The sequence below is a fragment of the Anoplopoma fimbria genome, chromosome 15 (genome assembly GCF_027596085.1).
Source record: "Anoplopoma fimbria isolate UVic2021 breed Golden Eagle Sablefish chromosome 15, Afim_UVic_2022, whole genome shotgun sequence".
In the NCBI taxonomy this organism is placed as follows: Eukaryota; Metazoa; Chordata; class Actinopteri; order Perciformes; family Anoplopomatidae; genus Anoplopoma; species Anoplopoma fimbria.
The window spans coordinates 869,692-893,079 of record NC_072463.1 but is presented as its reverse complement, the minus strand read 5'-3'; the positions used below and the strand labels follow the sequence as shown (position 1 = coordinate 893,079).

General features: G+C 36.7%; 3 protein-coding genes across 4 annotated transcripts in view; 2 read left to right on the top strand and 1 right to left on the bottom strand.

Annotated features, from left to right (window-relative positions):
* Positions 1 to 1,037: 1,037 nt before the first annotated feature.
* LOC129103891 (D-aminoacyl-tRNA deacylase 2-like) lies at positions 1,038 to 3,375 on the top strand. The gene is made up of 3 exons (XM_054614525.1): positions 1,038 to 1,253; positions 2,072 to 2,141; positions 2,912 to 3,375. Exons 1-3 carry the CDS (start codon positions 1,143 to 1,145, stop codon positions 3,229 to 3,231), a joined length of 501 nt encoding a protein of 166 aa, XP_054470500.1. The 5' UTR covers positions 1,038 to 1,142; the 3' UTR covers positions 3,232 to 3,375.
* A 2,264-nt stretch (positions 3,376 to 5,639) lies between these two features.
* Positions 5,640 to 20,212, top strand: LOC129103607 (uncharacterized). Of its 2 annotated transcripts, none has more exons than XM_054614151.1 (19): positions 5,640 to 5,780; positions 6,442 to 6,565; positions 7,890 to 8,026; positions 8,129 to 8,298; positions 9,933 to 10,128; positions 11,235 to 11,488; positions 11,564 to 11,649; positions 11,759 to 11,820; positions 11,915 to 12,153; positions 12,826 to 13,015; positions 13,131 to 13,169; positions 13,255 to 13,375; positions 13,994 to 14,135; positions 15,073 to 15,225; positions 15,369 to 15,465; positions 16,168 to 16,820; positions 17,289 to 17,406; positions 18,310 to 18,379; positions 19,166 to 20,212. In XM_054614151.1, exons 2-19 carry the CDS (start codon positions 6,442 to 6,444, stop codon positions 19,492 to 19,494), a joined length of 3,180 nt encoding a protein of 1,059 aa, XP_054470126.1. In that variant the 5' UTR covers positions 5,640 to 5,780; the 3' UTR covers positions 19,495 to 20,212. The 2 variants fall into 2 exon arrangements, with proteins under 2 accessions (XP_054470126.1, XP_054470125.1); XM_054614150.1 differs by having other exon boundaries at positions 5,640 to 5,814.
* A 630-nt stretch (positions 20,213 to 20,842) lies between these two features.
* The window catches only part of LOC129103665 (arf-GAP with GTPase, ANK repeat and PH domain-containing protein 2-like), a 5,445-nt gene continuing 2,899 nt past the window's right edge, over positions 20,843 to 23,388 (bottom strand). The window contains exon 5 of the mRNA XM_054614246.1: positions 20,843 to 22,860. Within this exon, the coding sequence (XP_054470221.1) occupies positions 22,608 to 22,860 (253 nt within the window). The 3' untranslated portion in view covers positions 20,843 to 22,607. The remainder of the gene's footprint in view (positions 22,861 to 23,388) is intronic.

Below are 23,388 nucleotides of genomic sequence, written 5' to 3'. Positions count from 1 at the left end.
AAATAGAAAAATGAAAAAAAAATGTTGAAAAATGTTGAAAAAAAAATGAAATATAGAAAAATAATTTTTGAAAAATTTTTTAAAATTTTGAAAAATGAAATGTTGAAAAATGAAATGTTGAAAAATAAAACTGAAAAATGAAAAAAAAAATGTTGAAAAATAAAATGAAAAATAGAAAAAAAAATTTTTTGAAAAATAATTTTTTTGCAAAATAAAATGTTAAATAAAAATAAAATTGAAAAATAAAATAGAAAAATAAAATGTTGAAAAAAAAATAAAATGAAAAAAATAAAATGTTGAAAAAAAAAATGCTGAAAAAAAATGAAAAAAAATGTTGAAAAAAAAATAACTTTTTGACAAATAAAATTGTTTTTTTGAAAAAAAATGTTGAAAAATAAAATATAGAAAAATAAAATGCTGAAAAAAAAATGTTGAAAAACTCTTGTTTTATTTTTAAACAGAAAAAAAATTGCTGAAAAATAAAAATATTTGAAAAAAAAATGTTGAAAAAAAAATGAAAAAATTTTTGAAAAAAAAAATAAAATGTTGAAAATTAAATATTTTGGGGAAAAAAAATTTTTTTTTTTTGAAAAATTAAAATGAAAAATTTAATATTTTGAAAAAAAATGTTGAAGAAAAATAAAATAGAAAAAAAAAATGTTGAAAAATAAAATGCTGAAAAAAAATGTTGAAAAATAATTTTTTGAAAAATACAAAAAATAAAAAATGCATAGTGTCAAACTTAAACTTAATTGTCTCATGTGTTTTTCTATTTTAAAACACTTTGATAGATTATTTTTCTTGTGTTTCATACCTTGTGTATGATTTATTTACTTTTACTAACAAAAACATATTAATTCACACAAATAGACCAGATTTATTAACTTTACTTTTGTTGTTTGTTTTTTTTATTCTGTTATTTTAAATATTTAGTATTTTCATATTGCTGAACACAAACTGATCTGGGAGACAGAAATAAATAAAGTATGAAAGTCTGCAAAAGTATTGCGCAGCTTTGAGCACCTCTAGTGACGTCACTGCGGAAGGGTGTTGCGTGTGTTTTCTGTCAGTTCTCTTAAACTCTTCGTTTTGCATTGACCAGTTTAACCAGCAGAGAGGAGCGTCTCTGCAGCTGAGCTGGGATGGCAGAGAGGAGCGGTGCTCCGGCGGCCCGGGCGGTGCTGCAGCAGTGTCTGCAGGCCGGGCTGCAGGTTCAACCGGCGGAGGAGCTCTCAGAGGCTCAGGCCGTCCAGGTGAGAACACCTCACCTGTCCACCTGTCCACCTGCATCTGAAGAGCTCATCCATGTTCACTGTGGCGTTTGATGGAATCATGGAATGCAGTCAATCAATGAATTTTGAGGGAAATGAAACTATAAATTATTTTATGATTAATATTAGTATTATTAAGCAGCCTTTTTATTTATAGAAGGTACTAGGTGCTTTACAGGAATACAATATAGTATTTATCATAGGAGAGGCTTTATTTAAACAAGTAGGAGAATAAAGTGAGCAAACCACAAAATAAAACTTTATAAATCAAGAGAAAAGCCTCTAGATACAACTTTTTGCTTGTTTTCTTTTTAACTTCTCCAGCTGATTACTGACATTAAGGGAAGTTTTCTGAAATGTTGTCTTTAAATATGCAAATGAGGCGTTATGTTCTGGTAACTTTGGTGAATTTAGGAGAAATCTACAGACGCAAACAGACAAAGCAGTAAAACCAATGTTCTCTGTCCACCAGTCTGAAAGAAGTCATGTTATGGAAGAAAAAATAGACCAAAAAATATAATTAAATCTAATTTAACCAGTTCATGAAACAACAATGTATTTTTGAGTGTCTCGCCTTAAAGGAATTGGTGTTTTGTGAGACTTTTATTCTTAAACTTAACCCGATGGAAGCCGTTTTGAAAAGCTGCAGAGACTAGTTATGATTTAATAGAGAGAGTTAGAATTGTGTGTCATTGGCTTCACATTATTAAGAGGAATTAAAAGAACAACTTACAGTGTTTGACGTGAACACTGGCTTCTTATTGGTCCACGTCATTGATGACTTTTTCTTTTGTTTTCAGATCGACAGAGGAATGGTGATTTATATCTGCTTCTTTAAAGGAGCAACGGACGACATCCTGCCCAAGATGGGTCAGTGACATTATTTAACCTTTGACCTTCATATTACCTTAACATAAAGTCTCCACATGTGACTCAGTTTGTTACATTAACGCAGAGGTTTTTGGATTATTATCGCTGTACATTGCATATATTGTTTACTTTGAATATTTGCACATTTCTTAATCAATATTTTGCTAAATGCATCCTCTTTTTCAATACATTTTGTTTCCTTTTTATTTTAAATATTTTTTGTTTTTTTCTCTTCATGAATTTTTATTTTTTTTTTTTCTGTTCTCTTTTTATTTTTTTGATTTATTATTATTATTATTATAATAATAATAATATTATTATTATTATTATTATTATTATTATTGTATATTCACCAGTAACAGTGCAAATTAATCAACATTTGAGTTTCCACCTCAATGTAAATGTGCCAGAGTTAGCTAGAGAGCTCATTTTCGTCTGTTTTTCCTTGGCAGGTTAGGACAATTTAGTTGCCTAATATTATCAGTACAATTCCAGAGCAAACACTATAGTACACTGTACAGCACAATACAACACAATACAATACAGTACATAAATACATTACAAAACTAGATTGGAAAAACCATCAGAGTATATAACGGCAGTGCCAGAGATGAGGTAATATGATTACTTGTGATTGTAGGTTTGGTTTGCTTTAAGCCATCTCCTTAATTTATGTTTAAAGTTAATTATAATTAATATCTTTTAACTCAATATGAAGACTGTTCCAGTATTGATCAGCTCAGACTGTTTATTGTTGTCCTCCCCTCCAGTGTCCACGCTGCTGAGCCTCCGTCTGTGCGAGTCCGACTCGGGGAAGATGGTTTCGGTGTCGGAGCTCCCCGGCAGCCTGCTGATCGTCCCTCAGGCCACGCTGGGCGGGAAGGCCAAAGGTCGAGGCATGCAGTACCACAACAACATCGGCAAAGAGGACGGGCTGCGGCTCTACGGCGCCTTCGTCTCTCTGTGTGAGGAGGAGCTGAAGGCGGCTTCTTCTTCTGCTGAAGTGACGGTGAAACACGGGACGTACGGAAACAGACAGGTGCTGAAGCTCGACACCAACGGACCGTACACACATCTGATGGAGTTCTGAGGAAGGAAGCTCTGCTGCTGTCACCATGGAGATCAAGAAGGTCTCTTTATTGATGTCTAAATATCTCCCAACAAAACCACAGTCTCTAACGTTCTGTATTGATATTTGATTTATGGATTTGTGATATAAAAACATACAAAATTACATTGGAATATGTCACAGTTTTTGTGTAAACCTTCACATACTAGATTTAGTAGAATACAAAAGTCTCAATTGTGCATGACGACAAAAAAACTCAAATATCTGAAGATTAGGAGTCTTATGTGTTAAAAGGTCCAGAAAATGTTTTAAAACTCCACAGTAGAAGAACGCTATCTCGGGAAATACCACCTGCTGAATGCAAAGTGTCATCTGTTAAATTTAGTAGATAATGAATCGGGGTTTGGTGCTGTTTTCCAGGCTTTAAGTTAAGGAAAATCACAATACTCCAGCCTACAATGATATTTAAGGGTTTAACAGTTTACAGAAGGTTTTAACATGACAATGGCCCCAAATGCACAAAGAAAAAAATCTATTAATCAAACCACAAACAGAAAAAAGGATTGAAATATTAAGAGGGAAATAATTTCATGAAGGGTTTTGAACATTTTTAATTTAAAACAGAATAAAAGCTAGTTTAGTAAATAATAACTGGTGGAATGTAAATAAGTGCATTAACTCAAGCTCTTAAGTATACATTTCACGTTCATTTCATGCTACTTTTTACTTCTACTCCACTTGATCTCAGTACTTTTTGACTGCATTTCATTTACCTGATAGCTTGACTCTGCAGGTTACAATGTTATGCACAAAACACAAAGTTTCATCATATGTTTTGTACATATTAAATTACCCAACAACAAATCAAATAGCTCAAATCAGCTCCACTTTGACCAACTAAAACAGAAAAATGCAAATTACACATGAAAGCATCAGCAATAATAATAAAATATAGAAAAACACTTGCAGGGTTCATTTTTTTTGCATTATGAGTATTTTTACTTTTGATATTTTAAGCAGATTTTGCTGGTCACACTTAAGTAATATTCTCACTTGTAATGGAGTATTTTAACAGTTTAATATTGCTACTTTTACTTAAGTAAAGCATCTGAATACTTCTTAGTAGTTCTGTTTAACTGGCTCTCCCTCTGTGAGCCACAGTGATGCAGGGTGTCGTGTCTCCTCCGGACCAGCAGGGGGCGCTCAGCTGTGTCTCAGGAAACGGAAATGAGCAGCCCTCAGTAAACTTGGGTTACAGCAGCTTTTACAACCTGCGTCAAAACGGTCCTCTGTGACGTCAGCAGCAAGAGGGAGCGATGTCACTTCCTGTGGATCGCTTTTGACGCCAAAATAAAAGCACCAGAATTCTTAATTAGCACATTAATATTGTAAAGGTGCTTTTTTAAAGATATGTCTGTGTGACATATGAGTAGCAGCATGTTGTTGGATAAAGCCCTCTTTGTCAACCTTAAATGCTTATGATAGGATGCATAAACTGAAATGTGCATGGTTATAAATAAAGAACACATTGTAAACATTATCATTGAAATGAAAAGCCGTGATGCTGTGATAGATTTATCTTTGTATAACCAATAATTTAAACAACTGTTAAAGCCTTTCAGGTACCAACAGTTTGAAGTGCTAAATATTTAATACAATTGTATTTATTGGTGTTGTAAGATAACGACCACTTTCAAATTGCTTAAATTAAGATACAATAAGCCTTTATTGATCACCAGAGGATCACATTTGGTTGTTGCAGCTCCTGAAGGATTGAAATAAGTACAGAAAAGAAAAATAATAGGAATCATAGTATCATACATAAAAAATGATGTAATGTTATTTAATTAATAAAATGTATTTATTTAGAATAAAATGTCACAGGTTTACCAATCCTGTTACATAATTAACAACTAACATGTGCTATATGTTATATAGTTAAAAAAACAACTTTAAAATTGCTTAAATTAAGATAAAATAAGCCTTTATTGATCACCAGAGGATCACATTTGGTTGTTGCAGCTCCTGAAGGACTGAAATAAGTACAGAAAACTAGAGGACGTTAAGAAAAATAATTTAAACAATAGTATGAACATTAAAAAGTGATTCACATATTGCAAAAAATGTGAAATAACATGACGTAAAATAAAAATGCAAAATTAACTTTGTTTCAATTTTTCAAAATCTATATTTATTTGGAATAAATTGTCACAGGTTTACCAATCCTGTTACACATCTAACGGCTAACATGTGCTATATGTTATATAGTTAAAATGAATGAATCAATAAGTTGATATATTTAAACATTTAAGATATTGTCACTAAAAAGTTCAACATAAATGTAAACCTTTATGTTGAAAGGTTCCACACCAGGACATGAACGTCGCTGCTGCAGCTTTAATGTGCGAAACACCAAACGATACATTTACACCAGAAATGTAACATTGTGCAGAATGCATCAGTGCATTTAGACACAGAGTATCATTGATGTTATTGGTGTTATTGATGGGAACAGTGGGAACAGTGGGAACAGTGGGAACATCAGGAGTATAAAGTTGAGTTTATCTGAAGTAGGTTTGTGTTCCGGACTCAACATGTTCTGAGGTGAATGATGATCAGCTGTTAATGTTTATTTAAATGAGATGTGTGTTTGGTTGACATGTGTTTCTCTCAGCTAGATGGAAATCATTGAATCAATCAGTCTCATTGATGTTGCTTTTTCTCTCCAATTAATCGATTGATTGATTGATCATAAATGTCAATAAATACGATACTGTCCATCACTGTACTGACAGAGTGAAGACAAACAAAGTTCAATTAACTTATTTTAATAAATTACTGTCAGAAATTCAGATGTAATCAAGAAGAAAACTCGATTTATATGTTTATTAAAAGCATCAAAGACACACTAAGCTTTCTTATTTAATGATTAACAAACCAACAATTGATCATGTGTTCATGAACATGCTCATCACATTATAGAAACCATATAAAACAGACTGGCAAATATCTAAGTGTTTTCAATATGCAATGTATAAAGTAAGCATACATTTGGTTATTTGCTTATTAATTATCTCTTAGACAAGTTTAGCATTCTTACTTTGTGAAAAATCAAACAATACTAAATGTGTTATCAGTTATTTTCCCAGCCTGTGAATCAATCATTTGACCTGATGAACTGTTGTAAGTTGAGTTAATTGCTCACCTCTGTGTCCGTCTCCTCCCTCACAGATGCCATCTTTTGACTTATTGAACAAGGTGGAGCTGTTTATGCGATCAGGAACGTTTCCTGTAGATTCATCGAAGAGCTCGAAGAAAGTAACCAGAGCTGCCAGCAAACACTTTATCTGTAAAGGTATTTATATTCTACACTCACAGGCGCTTCTTTTACGTTATAAAATAGTTTTCTCTCAGTGCAGAGCATCTAAAGCTTTAATCCTCCAGGTATAGTCCAGTTTACGTCAACCGTCTACACTATGTGTGCACCACAAACAAACATTTATTCACCTTTATGATATTAAAGTGGAAGCTGAATATCTCAGAGACAAATATCTGAAAAACTGGACTAAATACATCATTCATCATTTGGTTAAACTGACCTTTTAAATATTATATAATACCATATATCTCAGATTATTTTGCTACCAAATCCACCTTGATGCCGTTCCTGGATCTCCTTTACTTTGGACTTTTCAATCACAGATCTACTCATAAAATTTGTTTGAGGAAGAATGTTTAAAATATAAAGTCACTGGATGGAAGGCTTTTTGTATTGATTGAAAAGATGGTAAAAATGTATTAATATGGGGCCAAAGTAACAAAAACATGTAATACAAGTTTCTTTTTGCTTTGCACCCACTTTATAAGTAGGTCACATTGACTATTATCCAATGAGCTAAATGTAACAGATTACATGAGGCGTTCAATGACTGAAATGGTCAAAATGCTCGAAGACTTTGATGTGGTGCAGTATGATGATCCTTCATTTGAGTCACATTGCAAGTAAACTGTTATGAAGTTAGTAGTATCGAGTTACCTCTGCCAAAGTTTGTCAGAAATCTAAGAAATAATAAGACCTTTGGGAATTCTTCGTCTGTTGTTTTATTAAATAAAAAAACACCTATTGATGTTTTTATTTGGAAAAAAACAGTTTTCCATATCTTGTTATTTAAAAGTATCAGCCCGCTCTGTCTCCAACCTTCTGACTGATTTTGGTGACTGAATGTCGTTAGACCTCCATGAGGCCCTGACAAAATTAGTTTTTCAAGGGGAAAAGCATTCACTCACTACTAGTGTTGGAGGAAGTATTGAGACATTTTACTAAAAGTAAAAGTAGTAATTCCACTGTCTAAAAGAAAAACTCTGTTACAAGTAAAAGTACTTCATTTAAAACATTTTGTCAGTCAAAGTACAAAAGTATTAGCCTTAAAATGTACTTTACGTACCAAAAGTAAAATAACTTATTCTGCATAATACTTTATAATCTGATGTGTAGCTTAATCTATTACAATACGTCATCATTTATTAGTTGGTTTATATCTTGTATTAATAATCAGAATATGCAAAGTAACTAAAGCTTTGGAATAAATGTAATGAAGTAGAAGTATCTGAAAATGGAAATTAAAGTACAAGTATCTAAATGAAGCACTTGACCCTGAAATGTGCGTCCTGTCCTCCAGATGGCTGTCTGCTGCGTTCTTACCGAGGCCGCCTCCTCCACGTTGTCAGGAGCGACGAGGAGGTGAGGGAGATCCTGGTCCGTTACCATGACAACAACAGCCACGCCGGCCGGGTCCGGATGGTGAAGGAGATCATGGTGAGTTTAGATGAGATCATTTCAGATGATGTGATCAGGATAGACCTTTCTGAAGTATTTGTACACACACAACAAGTATTCCTTTCCATCTGTCCGTCCCAGTTGTTGTACTACTGGGTCGGAGTGACGGAGGCGGTGAAAACCTGGATCCAAGCGTGTGCCGTCTGTCGGGGCCGAACTCCCGCCGTGCCGCCGGCCCGCCGCGTCCAGTTCTGCCTGGCATACGGCTGCGACGCCTCCAACTACGTTTACCCTCAGCTCAGCTTCCACAGGTCAGACACCACATTTACAAAGCTGTTAAAAAACACAAAACTAAAAATAATACTCTTATTGTAAAGTTCTGTCTGACTATTAACGGGTTTTATCTTCCATTTATTAGCTTTACATTGTCAGACTCAGTTTGCATCGGTCTAAACTCCAGTTTGTTCAGATGCAAAGTTAGCTGGTAGTTAGCAACGGACACTAAATCACATTATATCAGTTTATTTTTTGAGCATATTTAAAAACAAGGTGTCCAAAGGGCTTTACAGAAAAATGGCCGAAAGGTCATGCAAACATTTCTTATAATTAAACTGGCAACAGACTTTTTAGCTTTGACTTATCATTATGGAGTTAATGCTGATTGCATACTGGCATTAGAATAATGATGTTTAGATTGGGAATAAAAGCTCAAACCATTGTGCAACCTAAACAGGAAGCAGTAGCTACTGGTAGTTATTCCCAGTTACCAAAGAGTACTAATGTACAGTACCAGTCAAAAGTTTGGACACACCTTCTCATTCAATGGTTTTTCTTTATTTTTTAATTTTTTTTCTACATTGTAGATTAATATTGAAGACATCCAAACTATGAAGGAACACATATGGAATTATGTGGTAAACAAACAAATGCTCAACAAACCAGAATATGTTTTATATTTTAGATTCTTCAGAGTAGTTGAATGAGAAGGTGTGTCCAGACTTTTGACTGGTACTGTAAGTTTGTAGTTTCTATCCCCAGTAGAGGAAATGCTGGACGGTTGAACAACAGAAATAATAAAATAAAATGCAGAGTTGCAAACTGTTTTCCCAATGAAAGTAGCTAGCATTAGCTTCAAAAGAAGCAAAAAGTGGCCAAATGACCTCATACGCTCATCGCCGATTCGTTAGCACAAAGTTTAGTGGTTGTGTCTGCGGATGCAAAGGAGAGACTGCCAAAGGAAGATGAATGATAACACTGAAATATATTTGAATATATGATTCTTGCTTTTTCTCTGATGTTATGAATAAGTTGCTAACTTTGACGCTAGTAGTTCTCTAGGAAAAGGGAAAGTGATTCCGTTGTCTTTGCGACTACAGCGCCAACAGTAATAACACATGGAAAGCAAAGGGGAGAACATTTAAAAAGTTGTCTTTTGCCACTTAAAAAAATAAAAAAGGCTTCTTCGTGTAAGTTTGGTTTGAGTATTACATGAATCAAAGGGAATAATCCTCTGTTTGTTAGACTCATCTCTCTTCATGCTCAGTTGTGAAGTTAGCCTACTATTAGCAATGCGTGCTCAATCACATAAAATAAGTTTATTTCTTTAACATATCTTAAAACAACATGTGCTGACCAATAACCTGGATGAAAACATACAAAACAACATGCATGTCTTAAAACAGACATAAAAAGACAACAGCTATGTTTGTCAATAGTTGGAAGAGGAAAGCATGATGAATATTGTGCAAATGGAAGCAGACTTAAAGCATTGATCACCAGGTTTCAGTGGTACAGCTGAGTATCGTCTGCATAACAGTGATAGGAAAAGTAACATATTGTATGAGAATAAAAGAGGACCTAAGATGGAACCTTGCGGTACTCCACAGGCAGACATTCCCTCTGCTCTTCTTTTTCTCAGCATTGAAAACCAAACTCTGTCCTGCAGGTTTCCCAAGGACGCAGATCGCCGGCGAAGGTGGCTGCTGTTGGCTCAGAGGGACGAAGGCTCGCTTCGCACAAACTCCTACCTCTGCTCCAGACACTTTGAGCCGCCCTGCTTCTCGCTGAGCGAGGAGGGTCAGACGACTCTATCGCCAGACGCCGTACCCACCGTATTCCCTGTGATGGTGAAGGAGGACGAGGTGACACAATGCAGGCAACACATACGTCTGCAGAGCACACCAGATAACTGTGTGACTGTGCAGCATGCTAAATACAAAAGGCCAACCACACAGGAGCTGCATAAAAAACAAAATGCACACAATAAGAGCAACATTTGTTTTCTAAAAAGTTGTACAGGAGGAGACATTAGTCTGGATCAGTGCTTCAAACCTTTAGATCCAGATCTTCATAAGTGATAATGAAACAAACAAAACAAAAGTGGAAAAATTCATTTTCATATTTGTCTTTTTTTTTTTCTTTACTGTAAACTTTTAACTCTTCAGACCTCTAAAAAATGAGGAGGTCATAACCAAAAAAGGTTGAAAGGAACTATTTTAGATTATTTAAGTTCCATTGACTTTTATTTACATTTTCATAATACATCGTTTATACATGTAGCCTAAAATTATCTTTGTTTTGTCCCGTTAAACTAATCACTCGTTCCAAAATCAGTTGATGCTCTGAATATACAATATCTTTTTTTACTTCCTTTCTGTCTTGTGAAGTTCAGTAAGGAATGTAAAGGAAAAAAATATTTGTGTTTAACAGCAAAACCACAAAATACATTCAATAGATCATAATAATAAACTGTATTAAATTAAAGTGTTGAGAGGGCAAAAACAAGGATACATATTTTATTTATTTTAAAAAGTTGGTATTGACATTATTTTAAGGGATAAAATCAAGTTATCTAAAATAAAAGGATTGCTAATATCAGGAAAATCTAATTTATTGGTAAGATTTGTAATAAACAGAATGTGTCACCATACATTTCAACTACTCAACTGCATAAAACAGGAGATTTGCTGAAATCTCTCTTCTCATTTGTCTTATTATATGTGCAAAATGAGAATGATCTATACTTTCCACAAGGCAATGCAATTTGCACATTTCATACACAAAGGCAAATCAAAGTGCTTGTATTAAACATACAAGACATAAACATACAAAATAAATAAAACAGAAAAAAACCCAATGTATTTAAGAAAGAATGAAATAAAATTAAAATACATTAGATTTAAATTGTGTTAAAAAGTGTAATATCTTTAAAATCATCAGAAATGTTTTCATCCTTCTTGGTTTTCAGGTTCCCGTCCCCTCAGACGAGGACTTCCTCCAGTCCAGCACCCTGGAGGACCTCCTCTCCAGAGCTGCTGCAGAAACCACAGACCCCTCGGAGTTGGCCCTCGATCTCCCTGAACCCATCGCGAGTCTGCAGGAGCACCAGTACTGCCTCCCAGGTCCTGATCCAGAATCCAGGGAGGTCCAGAGGGTGACGGAGTTGAAGAGGAGGAAGACCATCATCGAGCCGAGCTTCAAGGCTTACAACCAGATCGCCAGGTAGATCAACCGACTTCTTCTTTTCACATGCTTTTGTTTTAGCTGATCATGTGTTAAGATGTTTTTATGTTGCAGGTATCTGAGCCACAGAGTTTTACCCATGCAGAGCAAGACCGCCAGAGGGGGTTTGAAAAGGATGGCAAAGCGCTTTGGGCTAAAAGGTGAACGGAAAGAATGATGAAACACAGAATCACTGTTTTTCATCTGCCTCTTTTGATCCTCAGTGAACCAGATTATAGCACCTTCAGAAACATATTTCTTCTGTTTCAGATGGAGTGCTGATGTACACCAGAGTCTCTCCTCCTGTCAGAGTGCCGCGCAGCAGAGAGGAGGTCTGCATCTTAAATAAATCCTGTATCTGGAGCATAAGAACAAAAAAACCAAACGTCTCAGGACGATCTTTTGTCCTCTTTTTTCGATTCTCAGGTGAACTCGATCCTGCAGCAGTTCCACGACAACCAGGGTCACTACGGCCACGGAATCTGCCAGCGGGAGATCAACAAGCACTTCTACTGGGCCAGCTTGACCCACGACCTGGCCCGCTGGATCTCCAGCTGCCACACCTGCCTCACCAGAACCAAGAGGAAGTGGCTCCGCTGCAGCGTCTCCACCTGCACCAACTGCTGCGGGCCGGTGGAGAGAGGCCTGGGCCTCACCTTCCACAAGTAGGAGCACTTTCTCTACACAGTTAAGGGACCGTTTGGGTGTTTTGTACGGGGGTTGTGTGCAGTCCATGGAAAGGAAATGAATAGATACGTGTCGGTACTTCCCTTAATGACATGTGTATTAACCGATATTAGCAATAATCATTAGCCTACATTCTGAATTTCTACAGTTAATAAAATATAATTGGAGTTATATGGAGCAAAACATACTATATTTGATCTGTTTTTGTTTATTGCTGGCATCTATGGTGTGATCAGGTTGATCCTTGAACCTTGCAAAGTTAAGCCATGTGGTTCCATTACTAAATGAAAACATTTCTTTAAAGATTTTTTCTTGCAAACTTGTGTTTTTTTTCTGGTAAAAAAGTTTTTTGCCAACGTTTGCTGGCTCCATAATTTATTATTTTTTACCTACAACAACCCTAATAAACGCCGTACATGCCTCTACATGTTTATGTGTCAAAAACAAACTGTGAGGTCGACTATCAGACGCCTCAAAGGGTCACCGAATTCTTTGAATTTCTTCTTTACTTTCTTTATTCAGTGAAGACAAACAAATGGTGCATTTAAACCCAGTTAACAGAGAACCTACTCTTTGTCTTCCATGGGGTGAATGATGTCACTGGAGTACTTTATCTGTGTACTTTCATATTCGTCTGTCTTTCGCTCCAGGTTTCCTCTCGACAACCTCGCCCTGCTGTCTCAGTGGCTGAAGGCCGTCGGCCGTCCTAACTGGCACCCTCGGCTCGGGTCGTCTGTTTGTTCGATCCACTTCACCGAGGACTGCTTCGACCGCAGCGGGGAGAAGGTCACCGTTCACCCGGACGCCGTGCCCTCGCTCTGCGTCCACGGCGACTCAGCGGTGAGGCTCACAAGTTTCCTTTCTGTTCATCAGAATGAGTGAGATGAAAAAGAAACTATTTGCTCTTGCAACTCCTACGTTGTTGGTTTTAAAGCATTGTGTCTTTCCTCCACAGACGCTGTCCAGAGGACCGACTCAGCCTGCAGGGGAGGAGGTATGTCATATCTAAAAAAGGTTTTAATCCAATGCAGTATTCTGTACTGCTTTTTTTTTTTAAATCACTCTTTCTGTGTGAGCAGGCTTATTTTGCCAAGTACGATGCCGTGGAGCTCTACCTGAGCAGACACACATATCCTCCTGGACTGAGCTACGTGGAGAAGAACACCTTCAGGAGGTTCTGCAAGAAGTTTTCCATCAAAGGTTTTTAAAGACCAGAATCTAAACACATTTAGAATTAATTAATGGTCAGGTAGTTTCTCCATGATTTCTTTTGTACCAAAGAAAGGCTGTACCAAGCTGTATGTTGTGTATATAGTTTGTGGTGGAGCTTAAACTCTTAAAGAAGGAATAAAAAAGAAGTAACACAATAAAACCTTTAGCACATATGCACAAAAAACATCTGATCTTTTTATATTTTGATTTTATAGACATATATGGTCCTAAGTGTCTCATAGACGGATACATAAACACCAGACACACAGTTATGCCTCATAACAAAGTCATTTATTTACAACTAAATAATCAAAGCAAATAGGTGGAAGGAATCTGTGCCCCTAAGCTGCATTCTCTCTAGTGTCCATCAGGGGGCGACTCCTCTGGTTGTATAGAAGTCTATGAGAAAATGACTCTACTTCTCTCTTGATTTATTCCCTCAGTAAACATTGTAAACATGAGTTTATGGTCTCAATCTCTAGTTTCAAGTCTTCTTCAATACAGCATGATGTTCGTTTAGTAAATGAACATCATGCCATATAACTTAACTACCCAAAGAAATAAAAACTTCCCTTTACAACTATCTAATGTTCCCTGGTCTCCCAGACGACGAGCTGCACATCGTGAGGGGCGACCGGGTGCGTTTGGTTCTGAGGAGCAGGAAGCGAGTCGACGACGCCCTGAAGGATTACCACAACGAGCTGAACCACCTGGACGTCAGCAAGTGTCTCAGACTGCTCAACGAAAGGTGAGCGGGGTCTTCTTTCTCTGATGAGTCATCTTTGTCGAGATTAGATAAAACTATTGATCCTGCAGTGACACAGAAACACATCATCGCTTCAGATTTATCACCTCGCATCACCTTGAACCAAACATTATTCTATACCAACTCAGGAATTTTATTTAGAATATATCATTTGAAAACTCCAGTTAAATTCATGGGACCTCGCAAATTACTCCAAATACTTTTGTAGTTTTTAATTCAAGAAGTTTGTGTTTTCTCAGCCTCACTGGTTGCTTATTTTTAACTGGACTGAGATGAAATTTGTGTTAAACATCCAAGAAATAAAAGCTCATTTGCAACATGTATTCATAGTTGTTGAATGTTTAACAGTTATCAAATTAATAGAAATATATATTACTTTTAACCCAGAGGAAGAATGTTTTATTTCAACACTTTTGTATTTCCACTAGTGTTCAGTTGCTTTCAACAAAATGTAATTTTTTGTAGTATTAATAACGTTTTATCACAACTACAAGTTATTTGCGAGTGCGAAATATCTTATAAGTAAAGTTATGAAGATATTTTGACTTTATATTTTCCCAAGAAGAATTACTTTAATTACTTTGAAACTGCCTTTTTATGGGATGTGTTATAATCATTCCAGACATATAAGAAATTAAAGATTTTATATTTTATAAAAGGCTTAAATTCTGTTTTTATGCATATAGGCCTTTTTAACCAATCATAATGTTATTAATATATTTGATACCATCCTAATATTGTATGACTCCTCTTTAAGAATAAAAAAAAGATAAAATGTTAAAGTTTGGCATTATATTGTGATGATAGTCGGATTACAAGTCTTTTTTTAAGATTTAGATTAGTTTGACTTAAAACTGGAGGTGCAAATGTTCAATATCCTGCTGTTTTATTTCATTTAATAACATGACATCATGATCAGGTACTTCTGGAAAACCATGAGAAATGATGTGCTGCAGTGGATCAACAGCTGCTCTCAGTGCAGCAGGAGGAAGAAACCAGTCAACCAATCAGAGACAAGAAAGTCTCCTCTGGAGGCGATGACATCACCACAGATACCTGATGATCTGGACAGGTGAGTGGCTTTCTGTTCCAGCGTCAGTCCTCGAGATGGACTAACATGTTTTCTCGTCATAGATAAACTACAGGAAGCAGTAATTACAGTAGAAGTAGTAGTACTTGGAGTATTAATTGGAGTATCTGTCTGCATCCTGACAGTGGGAAGGACGGCGATGATAATGACCAGGATGATGATGATGATGAAGGTGGCGGTGATGAAGAGAGGCAGACAGAAACAACTACACAGGACAGAGTGGTAGGTTTATCAGACGACACAGTTTACGCTGACTATAAATCCATAACTCTTTCCCAAATGGAAGACAGATTCTACTTTATTCTCACGTCCAACAAAACATAATCCATTCTATAAATACCCATCATGCACGGCGGCAGCAAAAGGACCGTAGCAGCAGCGGTAGGAGATGTCGGGGTTGTGAGCAGTAAACACTGGGTTCCTCCCATTCCCTTATTTTGCATCTTCATTTTCTTCACTTACGTCTGTAAGTGCGATGAAATCCTCTTTTTAGAGTCACTTCAAAACAAGGTTCTTAACTTAAGGTGCATGAGCAGCTGTCTCACCTGGTCTTAACGCAAAATACATCCAACATAAACACTACGATTTAGTTTTCACATGTTTATTGGAATTAATTAATCTCTCTCTTTGTATTCATGGGATTCAATGTATTGTTTCTAAACTCATATCAATCAGATGAAACACTAAACTACACGCTGCATCGTTTCCTGCAAAATCCCTAATGTGTAGTTATACAATGCCCACCACTAACAATAAAAACTACTATATACAGAGATATTTACTGAATTTAAATACATTGATTGACTTTTGCTCTGTTGAAATGAACAATTTTAGCTTGCTAAAATGCTACAGCTACATCTGAAGACTAATAAAGACGATGTTCAGTTCATCAAACTCACTTTCTGTCTCTCATCTGAATCCTAGGAGATCACTGTGCCCCCCGAGCCTGCAACTCCCATCAGCCCTCAGCCCAGAATCCCCATCCTCCTCCATCTAAGAACTCCCATCGGCTTCCAGCCCAGAACTCCCATAATCCTCCAGCGTGGGAGTCCCAACTCCTCCTTTGTTGCCAGACTCTTGCGCATCAAGAGAGGGACGCCTCCACAGTGTGAAGCCACAAACAGCGGCGACACTGAGAGCCAAAGCAGAGTCCAGGTTCAGGAGGAGCCGACACAGCCTCAGGACCAGAAAGAGACAAGTGGCTTTCATGGCAGAGCCAGAACTCATCAGTATCTCAAAATCCAGGATAAAACCAAACCTCCCTCAGAGTCACATCCTCCAGCCGAACCCCAGACACAGCACAAACTTCCACAAGCTACCGGCGAGCAAAGTCAGCCGAAAGGTCAGCCGCCACGTAAAGGCAGAAGACCGGCGACCCAGAACAGAACCCGTAGCCACGGCAACATCCAGCTCCCGGTGAAAAGAAAGAGGGACCTGGAGGCAGCGTCGTCGGCTAAGAGGAGCTTCAGTGCTGGTCTGGAGCCTGTGGTGGCCCCGAGCACCAAACCCTGGCCCGTCTTCACCATCGCCGGCTCTGCCCCGACACAACCAGCCGAAACCATTCCTGAGGTGGACAGGTATGTACAAAAAATAAAAGCTGAAGTGTCTTAAAGCTGCATTCTCTCTGCTGTCCACCAGGGGGCGACTCCTCTGGTTGTATAGAAGTCTATGAGAAAATGACTCTACTTCTCTCTTGATTTATTCCCTCAGTAAACATTGTAAACATGAGTTTATGGTCTCAATCTCTAGTTTCAAGTCTTCTTCAATACAGCATGATGTTCATTTAGTAAATGATGCTCCATTTAGAGTCAAACAGACCATAAAGCAGGGGATGCTTTAGGGCGGGGCTACACACTGATTGACAGGTCCACACCAGAGACGTATACGGCGTCTCTACGTCACTCCTCCTCAGTCCATATATGGTCACTTCCTGTTTATTGGTTGCAAAAACAAGATGATGACTGTTTAAATTATTATATATTATTAGTAGTAGTTAATAGTATTACTGCATATTTATTGACCGTTGTTTATTTGTGTATGAGCAGCTCTGCTCCGTGTCGGAGGCCCAGAAGACTTCAGGCCCGGACCGTCATCCAGCAGTGCAGTAAGGCGAAGGTTAGGATCAAACCCGAGCTGGACGGAGCCGACGCTCAGTGGGCCGAGGTGGGTGGGATGTTACTTCTATTTGTTTGTTTGTTGTCTTTCTATTGATCCAAATATTTAAAAAAACTACTGGATGGATTTCTGTGAAATTTGTTTAAACATTGCAGTACAAGTCCATCTTCCATTCAACATGGTAAATGAACAGGCTGTTGGTTATTTGTGGATTTTATTCATTCAATCAAACAATACAACAGCAGTCGTTGCAGACACACCTGGTAGAGATCTGCACTCTATTTTATTTATTCGATTTTTTTAATTTAGTCGTCTATTCGTGAGATTAATCTCTGATCTGAATTACTTTGATTATATATTTTTTAATTGTTAAAATAATTTGTATTTTATTTATTTACTTTTAACATCAATTTTCAATTTTATTTGACAGTCTATTTATAAATTATGAGATTTATTAAATTTTGAATTATGAGATTGTTACATCATTTTTGTATTTAATATTATTAGATTTTTTTAAATTTAATTAGTTAAATAATTTTTAAATTTTATTTGTTAGATTGATTTTTATTTTATTTACCTATTTATTCGATTTTTTTCTGGAGCATTCTGGCATCTAAGAGTTTCTCTACACATTGTGCTGTGTGTGATTGTTTATTTAATTGGATTTAATTGAAGTCTTTTGACCATCCTGCTAACACGCTTAATGTTTGCTTATAAACATCCTGTGGCTGCTAATATGAAGGCGAAAAAAATAGCAGTATATTGGTTATACATTTCCATAGTTACTTGATGATGTACCTCATGTGGTTTTGTCACATTAAATGTTGTCTCTTATAAATGATGACATCTCTAACTGTTATATTTTTCATGCATAAGCTTTAAGATGCTTTTTGAAGTAGAAAACACAGGTAGCTCCGCTGTCTCCGCAGTAAACACGCTCTCTGTCTTCAGGTCCAGGAGGGGCTGGCTGTGTACGTGTGCTTCCTCCACGGAGCCACAGAGGACGTCGCCTATGAGATGGGTGAGATGTGTTTTTACTCTGCAGGCTTCACTGTGACCAAATAGCATAATAATCTGCTTAATATTCGTCAGACGACATGTTTTATTTATTATATAATAGTCTTATTGCCAACATACATGCATGCAAACTGACATTAAGGTGAACTTTAGTAAAGGAAGGTTTATTGTGCGTCATTTATGTAAAAATGTTAACTTTTGACATTTCCTTTTTCTTTTTTATCCCCTTCCCTTAAGAGGCTTTACCTTGTGTCAGTCTGCCATTGTAAATAAGAATTTGTTCTTAATAACTTGCCTGGTTAAGTAAAGGTTAAATAAAATAAAATTTAAAAAATCAAACAAAACATTTTATAATTTTAAAGATCAAAGCATCATTTTCTGTTTGTACCAGACAAGATCTTTGATTTAACTCTCAGAAGAAACAAATACATTAATCATGACATATGAGGTAATTTCATGTATTTGGTGAATACGTCTCATTCAATTCTTCACAGGTTAATCTGATCTTAATGGGTCTTTATGATGATGCAATCTATTAATTTATCTTACGGGTCATTTAATTGTTTTCTTGTATAATAGCTGAGGGCTTGAGGAGCAAGCTCTCTTTATCTTCTGTTTTATATTGCAATGATGTTTTTGTCTTGAAAATGAGATATTACATCTCAAGGGGTTATTCCTCAATAAATACATTTAGATTCTGAACTGTCTTTTCAGTCGAAACATGGAAAAGACTTTAAATATCGATATATAAATGCAGCCTCTTATCATTTATCTGTGCTCTCCTCCACAGCCAGCAGTCTGATGACCACCAAACTGTTCCGTAAAGACTCGGGCCACTCGGTGTCCGTCCTCGACCTCCCCGGCAGCGTTTTATTTATCCCCCAGGACTCCCTGCTGGGGGAGCCGGTGCCCAGGAGGAGGGTGCAGTACAGAGGAGGGTGCGAGCTGTGGAGGGGCGCCCAGCTCTTCTCCATCCTGGTGTCCGCCTGCAGGGAGCTCATGTCGGGCTCTGTGAAGTGCACGAAGGCCGGAGCGACGGTGGAGCACGGAGTCTACGGACAGAAACAGGAGATCGTCCTGAACTCTGCAGAGCCGATGACGCTCCTTCTGGAGTTCTAAAGGAACGGCCAGAACAACAGCGTGGTGGATTGTTCCGATTAAAAGGAGGGAATCATCCAGGACTGCTGAGTGAGTGTTTTCATTTCAACTCCTTCTCGAGCTCTTTTCTTTTCTGTTTTCAAGGTGATTGATTTCACAAAGAGCTCCTGCAGAGAGATGGACATTTCAGTTCATTCATGGGAAACTTTTTGGACCAAAACAAGTTCCAGGAATTATGGAAGGAGAGGAGCTAAACTCAGGAACTGCTTTTGGTGCGTTCCTGTTTGCTTCTGAAGAACCTTCAAGATGAAGCAAGATGGAGCAGAATGTTGTTGTTTGTATTTAATGTTTTGTGACTGTTTGAGTTTCATGGAATGAATGAATGAAAGTGAGACATGCAGAGATGGAAAAAAAGCTAAAAACTCTAGAATATCTGTCAACAATCCGCTCAAAGGTTATTTATTTCAGCTTCAGAACACAACCAGCGTGGAACTATCAACAAATCAAGTTGTATTCCTTCATTAAAGTCAGGAAGCCGACAAACTCCAACTTTGACACGTTGCCCCTCGTCCAAATTAAGACCCTACAGTACTTCCTTGTTTTCTGAAAGAAACTGCTTTGTTTTTCATCCTGCAACCTTTTTGTGTACACCTGGAACTAGGTTTAGTCCCTGGTTTATGCTAGTTCAGATCCAGAGTTCTTCAAAAGGTTCTTTGTCTGTGGTGGCAGAAGTACTTTCTGTTTCTGGTTCCTTTGTCTTATCTTCATGTCTTATTTATAAAGAATATTAAGGCCCTTTGGAGAAGAATGTAAATTTGCAGCAGAAACTTGAGAAAAATATTTTATTTCCTCATCTGAGTCTGCCTTTAAAAAGAAAAGAAAAAAATGTTAACATGACAGCATGCATGTTTAAATCAATGTTTCCAAAGATATGTACAGAGACGCTCTCATCAGGCTGAAAGGAAAAGTCTGGTGTTAGTCTGTTTCTATTTTTTATTCTGCATTCTCTAATAGTTTAGAGGACTTTGTTTTGTTCATAATGTTTATTCTGTATAGATCAGAGAATATTAAATAACTGTTTCTTGTAAAAAGAAAATGTGTGTGTTGCATTCATTGAGTTATTAATAACAGCGTTTGTTTTGTTTGAGTTCAAAAAAGTATAATTAGCATAGATTATTTATCATCTATTTTACCAAAACATCCACATGAAAATAAACTCAGTGGACAACATTATATAAATGTAACAAGGAATCATAAAGACAAAGAAAAGAAGGAACAAATAAAAAACAAATGAAATGATAAATCTTTTTTAATTCAGAATCATTGTAAACAAATGTTTTTACATGATTTGATTGAATTTAATTCAGCATATAATCCAATTTTACCTTCTTCCCTTCATGCTTTTAATATGTTAACTGCTATCTGAATAATAAAAAAAAGTATCAACAAAACTTTCCCTATTTCAAGTTTTCTACAGTCAGACTGTAACAGACATCCCATTAATAACTAAAACATTAAAAACAAACAAAGCAAACAGAACAAGAAGCTCAAGTTCAGGTCCATTTATTGAGAAAGAAACGGTGTGCCGAGTTCTCTGACAAAGTCTGTGTCTCAGATACTTTTGTGGAGAGAAATAATAAATAAAATATAAGAAATTCAAAACAACCAAAGTGCCTGAAAACGGCATTTTTAATTATTAACTTATAAAAATAGTTGGATGACATCTTGTCAGTTGCAGCTTCTCAAATGTTCAAGTAAAAAAAAAAAAAAATTTAAAGCATTATCTCGAGATAACATAATTAACTGGCGATAAATCAGGATTGAATCATGTCCGTTTAGGGCTTCCGTAGTTGGCTGCAGCATTTGAATGCACCCAAAGCAACATCAGTTTGCCATAATGACATCAATTTTCTGCAGGGTTTTGGAGTCCAGAAATTCCTGTGAAATTGTTATATCTATAATTTGAGAACTATAATTTGTGTGGCTCTAAAAAATAACTTTTAGTTCAGTCATCAATAAAGATTGTTTAAAGATTTTTCTTAATTCATAATCGTCCACTTTCATTAACATTTAAATGACAAATAAAATGTACCAAAACACAAAACTTTCCACGAGGAAATCTGTGTTCAAACAGTTTACTTTTATTTTAGGTAGTTTATTCATAAAGGGATAAGCAAAATTTTCACAAATATTTTATAATATTATGAATAAAATTAACCTGAAAAATCTACATTTGTTCATTAATATTTTTTGTGGGGGAAAGTTGGCTCTGTGTTCAGCACTACGAGTGTCACATGATTCATTTGATTTAGTGTTGATGTGAGATATTGATTCATTTAAACATTCAGAAACTAAAAAGAGAACTTAAAACAAACTGGGCTGACCTACTCTCCTTATAACTCACTTAAATCTTAGTGTTTTTTATTTAAGAGTTCTAGAATAATACCAGCTCTTCATGTGAGCCAGCTTTATATTATTATTATTATTATTATTATATTTCTAATTAATGTAAACTCTAAACGTCCTCCATGTTTACCTGCTGTCATTAATAATTCAGTATAATTATTACTTAATGTTTATCACTTTATCAGCAATAATCCAACAACAAATTCAAGTCTGTCCACTTGATCGATGCTAAAATGACATCAGCAGAACTTCCTGCAGATGTTTCACATTAAAAGCTCATAAATTAGCAGGATAGAGCATTTTAAAGCTAATTCCAAACCCCCTGGATGTTTTTTTCCACCAGGATATAAGCAAATTAACTTCATTTGTTGGTGCTTTTAATTGAAACTCAACTATCACTTGATTAGAGACTTTTAATTCTCTTTCAAGATGCATTTTGCTGAACTGCTCACAACTCAAACTGGAATCGAGGGGTTTCTGGTGGACCAGTGCTTCATTTGAGGTCATGAGGGAAAAAGATGGCAGCCATTGCTCTAATAACTGTCATGTTCATGATCTTTTATAAGACGCATGATTTTAGTGTCTGAAGACCTTCAGTACGCCTCATCTACATCTGTTCTAATGCCTTTTATTTCAACCTCCTCTTGCTGGCTCTGGTGGCGACTCTGTTGTCGTCTCTTTCTTCAGGAGGAATAAAGATCTACTTCCCCAGTGTCCCTCCCCCCTCGTCAGTCTCCCTCCCACACACAGTCGCACTCCCGCAGCGGGTTCCTCTGGCGCATGGTGGTGATGACGGTGATCCTGTTCTCCGACAGCTCTCGGAGCTGGTTGATGAGCTCCTGGACGCAGGGGCTGGGCCAGGGGTGACCGTTCAGGTAGTCCCTCAGGATGAAGGAGCGCTCCACCAGCAGCTCCAGCTGCACCAGGTGTCGCAGCCGGTGGAGGCTCAGCAGATCCTTCTCTGGTTCTCGACGGAAAAACCTGACACACGAGAGAGAGAGAGAGAGAGAGGGAGAAAGGTTCAGACGTATGACTTTATTTATATAGCACCTTTATGACAGAAGAAGCAAAGCAAAAGTAAGGCAATTAAAACAACAAAAAGCCCAACAGTGAGGGCCAACAAAAAACAAAATAAAAAAATAAATAAAATAAAAAAACAAACAAAATAAATAAAATAAATAAAATAAATAAAATAAATAAAATAAATAAAATAAATAAAATAAATAAAATAAATAAAATAAATAAAATAAAGCAGTTAAAGAAGTGATTTAAAAGCCTCCTCTCCTCAGGCAGGTTGTTCCAAAGCTGAGGGGTCCTGATGGCTCATACAGGGTAACATTTCTTCTTTATATTTTGGGGCCAGACCTTCAAAAGTGATCAGTCAAAATATTTAAATCATTTCTAAAAGGAACAGGTAGCCAATGGAGAGAAGCCAGAATGTCGTCTGTTAAAACCAGTGCTGAACCGAGCTGCTGAGTTCTGAACTGGTTGAAGACGAGAGAGTGACTG